The following is an 8,227-nucleotide window of genomic DNA, read 5'->3' as shown; positions in this document are numbered from 1 at the left end:
ATCACACGATCACAAACCACTGTGCATGTGATTTGGTTACAAAAATACGTTCATGCATTTGCCCGAACACGTGTGGTCAGAGCTGCTTATTTGAGTCCTGGTCCAGAGAGGCAAATGTGGTCTTGCATAAGGACTCTTGGTATAGCATGGTGCACTTGTTCAGACAGGGGCCTGAACCCGATGTCCCTAATGGCAGCATTGTTGCCCACTACACCACAGCAACCTCTCTGCCTCAGAGAGAGTTCAGACCAGCAGGCTGATCCTCCACTGCCACTGGCAGAAGGCGAAGGCTTATTAGCAGAAACTCTTTGTCTTCTCTTGCCATGTCATACGTTGTCTCACTCCCTCGCTCTCTCTTTTTTTTCCCTTTTTTATTTCCATCCCTCCTGCATCCCCCAGCTGTGTCTACCACCCTGCACGGCAGAGGCACAAAAAGAGACCTTGTGGGTGCTCCAGCGCCTTGGACTCCTGTCCTGAGAAATTGGAGCATATGTACCCTAAAAAGCAGACATGCGGGACCCTTCCTGTCCCCCATCCTGCTCTACACCATCTCTGCCAGGACTTCCCCCCCCCCCCCAGGACACCCCTCCTCCCCAGGACACCCCCCCCCCCCTCCAGGACACCCCTCCTCCCCAGGACACCCCCCCCCCCCTGGACACCCCCCCCCCCCCCTCCAGGACACCCCCCTCCCCAGGACACCCCCCCCTCCAGGACACCCCCCCCCCCTCCAGGACACCCCCCTCCCCAGGACACCCCCCCCCCCTCCAGGACACCCCCCTCCCCTGGACACCCCCCCCCCTCCAGGACACCCCCCTCCTCCCCAGGACACTGAACAACCCCATCGTTCCACCTGCATGCAGCTGAAAGCAAGTGACGCGCTTTCTTAAATCCTCTGCCGTGCAGTGTCATTCCGCAGGACTTCACACTGCAGGACGCTGCAGGACAATACTTTGCCTTGCAGGAGGGTTTCTCAGTTCAGCCACAGTGCTGCGCCCTCCTGGGCGTCCTTACCTGGGCGTGCAGGGAACTCCACATCGCTCCTTCACTCCTGCCTCATCCCTCCGCCCTTGGGACTGTCCGCACTCTTAATGAGCGTTTCTCACGCTATTTTTCTCTCTCTCCCTCTCCCTTCTTTATTAATTGATTAATTAATTGCTTTATTTATTTATTGGACAATCCCTGATTAATGCAGGCCATAGTAGCAGCGGTGTTGGTGGGAGTCGCATAAATTACAAGTTGAGTGAGACTGATGAAGCACTCTGGGCCTCACTGACTTTGGCTGTTACTGGATGGTGGTGAGTGCTGGAGGGGAAGGGGCTGGGGGGACTATTAAAACCAGGGATGGTGTACGGCGGCGCTTTATGACGCCTCTTCATCTGGATATAGCCTAGAGCGCAGCAGGAGGGGAGGCCCAGTCAGGGCATCACCTTCACCTGCAGATACCTCCGGCCGTCCTCTCACTGCACCTGGGGGAGCTCTTACTGCCCCCGGGCCTGCCCTGCACGAGCTGTTTCCTGCGGCCTGCCACACTCCAGGCAGAGCGTCGTAAAACACAGAGTAATAGCGTCGTTACTGCTCCTGGTTAACTGTTCCTTCCTCTCTTGTCTTTGTCTGTCTGTTGTGTTTGTTTTGCGGCTCAGGAAAACCCGTACATGTGTAACAACGAGTGTGACGCGACCACCGAGGAGCTCGCCCACCCGCCCGAGCTCATGTTCGACTTCGAGGGTCGCAACCCCACCACCTTCTGGCAGTCGACCTCGTGGAGAAAGTACCCCAAGCCGCTCGTTGTCAACATCACCCTGTCCTGGAACAAGACCATCGAGCTGACCGACGACATCGTCATCACGTTCGAGTCGGGCCGGCCCGAGCAGATGGTTCTGGAGAAGTCTCTGGACTACGGGCGCTCGTGGCAGCCGTACCAGTTCTACGCCACGGACTGCTTGGACGCCTTCACCATGGAGCCCAAGACGGTGCAGGACCTGTCGCAGTTCACCCTGCTGGACATCATCTGCACCGAGGACTACTCGCGGGGCTACGTCTGGAAGTACGACAAGACGGTGCGCTTCGAGATCAAGGACCGCTTCGCGCTGTTCGCCGGGCCACGCCTGCACAACATGGCCTCCCTGTACGGACAGCTGGACACCACCAAAAACCTGCGGGACTTCTTCACCCTCACAGACCTTCGCGTCCGTCTCCTCCGGCCTGCGACCGGCGCAACCATGGTGGACGACAGCAACCTCTCCAGATACTTCTACGCTATCTCTGACATCAAGGTCCACGGGAGGTGAGGCAGTACGACTCTCTCACACCTCAGTGTGGCTCTCAAACCCTCCGCCACTCAAATAGGTCTAATGGGTTTCATTACTGAGTAATGGCTTCACTGTATAGTAAGAGACTTTATGGAATCATTTTGTGGCTTGTAGTCTGTCGGGAACAACGGTAGCTCAGGGTGAGTCACCGTGCCCTGAGGTAAATACTTTGGCATAACTGTACTCTCAAGAGGTCACTTTCTGCTCCCAAGTGCGCCAATGTGCTAGACAGATCAAAGTGCACATCCCTCAGGTAGCAGCTGGTCTCCGTCAGATGGTGCTGATGTCAGGATAAGTGCTGTGCATTTAAGGGAAAACGAACCTCAGGTAACAAAGCTCCACGCATCCATCAGAGCAGGTGAAAAGTAGATTGTACACAAGTTCTAACTTTTATATCTCTGTGGTCCGGGTGCTGTATTATAAGTGGAATTAGAAAGACTGTGTGTAAGAGAGATTGATAGAGTAGTTGAGGCAAAGTTTTCCATAGTGCATAGTTGTGAGTTTATCCACAGTTGAGTTTATGGCTGTAGCCTTATCAGCTGGTGCAGTAATAAGTAATAGATAGACAGCTTGATACATTTAGCAGATATGCATTCCAGATTTGCTCTGAAATATAATTTTATCTGTTTCTAATTTACAACTTGAATTAATTCAAAGTACATTCAGAAATATGAATGTCCAATATGTCTCAGAACATTTAAAAAAATAGCAAACCATCTGCAAAATGAGCTATTGTAATTCTTATGGATCTCATTCCAAGGAATCCTACGTCAATTCTCTGGTAACACACAAACACACACAAATGTACACAAACGCACACATGTACACAAACACACACACACATGTACACAAACACACACACATGTACACAAACACACACACACATGTACACAAACACACACACACATGTACACAAACACACATGTACACATACTTGCAGTGCTTCACAGGAGGCCAAAGACTCCTACTGTATATGAGAACATGAATGCCATCAACTCCCACATAAAAAAAAGCAGTTACAAGCACACTGTCTCAGCCTGATAAATCTAACATGCGAGTCCATGATGTAAATCTGTTGTGACACATTAAAAAGATTAGTCCCTAATTATTCCTGGGGTGTGGACTACACATCCTCTGTCGTCTTTAGTGTGAGCAGGTGTTCACTGAGTGGAAATATAAACCTTAACGCTTGTGTGTTTCAAGGCACTTTAGCCCTACTGTCTGAGGGGGAAAAAAAACAAAACTAATTTCTCCATTATTAAAATACATTGAAGATGCTGTATTTTTGACCCATAAGTTTGTTCCATAAGTACAAACCAAGCCTGAAAATTAAATAGAATTTGAGAATTTTATGCGATTTACTGGAACAGCACACACACGCTGAACACATAACTGATGTAGACGTGGCACGAGGCTGCGGCTGGACGACCAGCGAGACAGAAAGAACAGAAGACAGAGAGGAGACAGGAGGACAGGGGCTGCACGTGGGGCAGACGGGGACAGGGACGTGCTCTTCAGCCCTGACATCACTCCCTCTCGAGCCTTTCTAGATAAATGATCTAGAGCTTCTCAAGATAAAGTGTCAAATGAAGGAGGTGTAGATGCAGACAAGAACACAGAGTTGCGCGTGAGGATCAGTGTAGGTTAATGGTGTTAGGTTAATGGTGTTAGGACACTTGCAGTCACTCCCATGTGGTTCACTCAGGAGTTTAGTACTTAAAGGGCAATTAGACTGCATTGCACTCATAGGGAGACTTTAAAAAGTCAACATACTCATTAGGCTCTAGTTTGAATGTGATGGCGTGTGTGTAGCTATGAAGGTGTAACCACAGTAAAATGTAGACCGCAAACAGTTACTATTACATTAAAACATGTCCACAATAGGGTTAAGAATGCTAGCTTTTATTTGAGAGCAATTGCATGTATATTGGCTATCTATCTATCTATCTATCTATCTATCTATCTATCTATCTATCTATCTATCTATCTATCTATCTATCTATCTATCTATCGTTGTTAGTGTTATTTTTAAGGCCATGATGTAGGTTCCTGTTGTGTTTCTGCTTGAATGCCCTGATCAAAGGCTTTTCTCTAGCAACCCCATGGCCAGATTTCTATTCTTAGTGTCAGCACAAGAGAGCATGTAATTATGCTTCTGAAAAACAACCACAGTAAGAGGTGGACAGTCAGTATCTCATGACTGGGAATCACGGCGTCCAATATTTTAGCTCTCCCCAAAGGCTTCGTGCTAATGAGGCATGGGATGAGTGAATGCCTTTCTGACTGATTGATTGTTTAATGTATTGATCTATTGATTGGTTTTGAAAAGCACCCCCTGTAAAGAGGTCCTGCGGAGTTCAGCGGTAATGGTTCTGTTTACGCTGCTGGACGTGCTCTCAGGGTGAAGCTGGAGTCATGGAGCTGAGACATATAATCTCCTTAACCCTGAAATACAATTCTGTCCAGTGATGTGTTTATGTTAGTGTGTGTCTGTTTGTGTGCGGGTTTGTTTGTATTTGTGTGTGTGTGTGTGTGTGTGTGTGTGTTTATGTGTGTGTGTGTGATGGAGCGGAGGGTAGAGCGGACTCAAACCTAGTGCTCCAGATCTCTCTCCTCTCCCCTGAAGAGCAGCTGAAGGATTTGGGTTATTTCAGCTCGAAACAAAAGTTGTGGTGCTGGAGCAGGTCAGGGGAGAACAAGGGGAGGAGCAAATGTGGTGTGGGCGGAGCTTATGATCACAGTGCATGCTGGAAGGTGTGAATGATCAGCAATGATGTCATTATGTTCAATTATGAAAGGTGAGCACACCCAAAGAGCTAATGGAGTGGATCGATACACAACATTAGAAATAAAAACTTTGTGTGTGTGTGTGTGTGTGTGTGTGTGTGTGTGTGTGTGTGTGTGTGTGTGTCCATGATAACAAAATGTCTCCATGATGACATGAAAATTTTATTTTTTTAACAATCATAATATCTGTATTATATTATATAATATCTATAAGAATAGTTTAAAGATATTTAACATCTGATGTTGAGTTACAGTTTAGATGCCTACCTCTACAGTAAAATACAAGTGAATGGAGTGTGTGTGTGTGTGTGTGTGTGTGTGTGTGTGTGTGTGTGTGTGTGTGTGTGTGTGTGTGTGCGTGTGCATGTGTGCGTGTGTGTGTGTGTGATCAATACAATGTAATTAAATCAGGCCTGCGGTAGGCTTCTGTAGGAAAAGTGTGAGTAGACTCTGTTTGCTCTGACACACTCCAGTCCTCAGTCACTCTCTGAATTATACATCAGTCACCACACCCGTCCCTCTCCAGTTCCCCACACATCCACCACAGCTCCACCCAAACCTGCACTTCCATAGCACACTGCCACAGTTAATCCCAAACACCCTAAGACAGCTACCACATTTCTAACCAAACCATTACACATGCCATTACACATATTATTATTATTATTATACCCAAACCTTATCCTTCAGGCACACATGTAGTGGTGTAGCATGGTTGGGGTTTATAGGAACGGGAGTAAATTTATAAATATGAGACGTCTTTGCCTTTTAACGAACAGCGCCGGGTCTGATACCGTGAGCTTGTCAGTTAGGTAAGTGATAATCAGAATCCATTGTAAAACTGCAGGAATGAACCACAGTTTAAACCCCACCCACCAACCGTATCAATATTGCCTACGGAATGTCTGAAACGTTCTGCCTCATAGACATCTGCAGTCAGGCACATCACAGCTGAAAATGGAGAGAGACAGAGTGAGAGAGAGAGAGAGAGAGAGAGAATAGCAGGTAAGCTGGTAATTCACCAGTGTACTATAGTGATTGCTATGTCTCTCTCTCTCCCTATCTCTCTCTCTCTCTCTCTCTCTCTCTCTCTCTCTCCCTATCTCTCTCTCTCCCTCTCTGTCTGAATGAATGGCCCATGTTAGTGTTCCTCTATGTGACTGCTATCTGTGGCTGGCCAACCGTATCTCTAAACAGGCAGCTGGGCACTGGGGCCTTACAAGGCACTGCTCCATTAGATGATGGGCGGGACCACCCAGGGCAGGCCTAGATGATGGGCGGGACCACCCAGGGCAGGCCAGCACACGCGGCCAGGACAGGCAGAGACTGAGGCTGCCTGATACGGCACATGCGCTCTTCACAGCCCCGGCCCTAATGGACCTGTATTGGGATTTGATTGCGTTTTGACTGGCAGCTGCTGGTGGATTGCATTAAACTCTTTATTAAAAAGAGAAGGAGGAAAAGGCTTCATGGCTATTTATTAGAAGGACAGATATGGTTTGGTATTGAGAGAATATGTGTGATTGTGGTTTTTAGAGGCTGGGGTGGTTGTGATAGAGTGAAGACGGGTGTGGGTATTGGTAGGGTAGGTGTAGATGTAGAATTTAAATGATGGGTGTGGGTGTAATATTGGTAGGGTAGGTGTAGATGTAGTATTTAAAATATATGTGTGGGTGTGATATTAGAAAGGTGTGTGGTTACAGAATTGGTAGGATAGGTGTAGTTGTGCTATTGTGATGATAGTTGTAGCTGTGGTATTGTGAAGACAGGTGTGGTTGTGGTGTTGTGAAGATGGATGTGGTTGTGGTGTTTTGAAGACAGGTGTGGTTGTGGTGTTGTGAAGATGGATGTGGCTGTGGTGTTTTGAAGACAGGTGTGGTTGTGGTGTTGTGAAGATGGATGTGGTTGTGGTGTTTTGAAGACAGGTGTGGTTGTGGTGTTGTGAAGATGGATGTGGCTGTGGTGTTTTGAAGACAGGTGTGGTTGTGGTGTTGTGAAGATGGATGTGGTTGTGGTGTTTTGAAGACAGGTGTGGTTGTGGTGTTGTGAAGATGGATGTGGTTGTGGTGTTTTGAAGACAGGTGTGGTTGTGGTGTTGTGAAGATGGATGTGGTTGTGGTGTTGTGAAGACAGGTGTGATTGTGGTATTGTGAAGATGGATGTGGTTGTGGTGTTTTGAAGACAGGTGTGGTTGTGGTGTTGTGAAGATGGATGTGGTTGTGGTGTTTTGAAGACAGGTGTGGTTGTGGTATTGTGAAGATGGATGTGGTTGTGGTGTTGTAATCATCAGGTTACAGACTTCTCACAGACTTCATTTTACAATCACATTACACTAGATTTCTTTCTATACTGTCTTAGCATTTTATTTATTGTCTGTCCGGTTCTTCTTTTCACGTGTCCTAAGAGGATTTGATCTGGGACAGGCCCCGTTAGCCTGTGCTGAATGGTGCTGCTCCTCCTGCAGGTAGTCTGGCAGACGGAAGGACATTTCTGCACCTGGCAAACTCCTCCATGCCGCTGCTTTGGCTGCCCGTCCTGTCCCTTCCTCCGCCGGTGCAGGAGAAGATGACTGATCGCTTAACAGCATCCTGCCCCCACTGTGCCGCCGTCCTGCCCCCCTCTGCCCCACGGGGTCACCCACCCCTCCCCCGGCTCCTGCTCAGCACATCCTGTGCCCGAGGACTGGACGACAGATAATCTATTTGTGCTAATTTCGAGCATTTCTGCCTTTCCTCCCCCTTCCTCTTCCTCCTCTTCCTCGTGAATAAGTCATTGGCTAGTGTCCTGCTCAAATCGTTCCTTTTGCATCAGCGTATCCAACCCAGACGGCCACCCCGAGCTCTCACAGCCGCTACAGCTTCTTCCCCTTAATCCGTTTTAAGCTAATCATGTCTTAATCATGCTGCCATCAAAGAAATAAGTCTTATTTCCTTTTAAACACCCTTAAGGATTTATTTAATTCAAGGCTACAGCTAATCGGATGGATGTCGTTTTTTTTATTCTTTTGCATTCTGAATGATAAACATACTCTGTTTGACCTCCCTTAACATTGGCAACTATTATACCTCTGTGTGTTTGATGCGAGTGGACCAGCGAATCATATGGTATTGTGGGAAATGTAGGCTGGGAGA

General features: G+C 47.8%; 1 protein-coding gene across 7 annotated transcripts in view; it reads left to right on the top strand.

The window, feature by feature from the left end:
• Positions 1-8,227, top strand: part of ntng1a (netrin g1a) — a 91,820-nt gene that overhangs the window by 44,494 nt on the left and 39,099 nt on the right. For all 7 annotated transcript variants that reach the window (XM_076971184.1, XM_076971186.1, XM_076971185.1 and 4 more), the window contains one exon: positions 1,641-2,284. In XM_076971184.1, coding sequence (XP_076827299.1) covers positions 1,641-2,284 — 644 coding nt within the window. The remainder of the gene's footprint in view (positions 1-1,640; positions 2,285-8,227) is intronic.

Source organism: Brachyhypopomus gauderio, chromosome 13 (assembly GCF_052324685.1).
Source record: "Brachyhypopomus gauderio isolate BG-103 chromosome 13, BGAUD_0.2, whole genome shotgun sequence".
NCBI classification, from domain to species: domain Eukaryota; kingdom Metazoa; phylum Chordata; class Actinopteri; order Gymnotiformes; family Hypopomidae; genus Brachyhypopomus; species Brachyhypopomus gauderio.
This window is presented reverse-complemented; position numbering and strand designations above follow the sequence as displayed.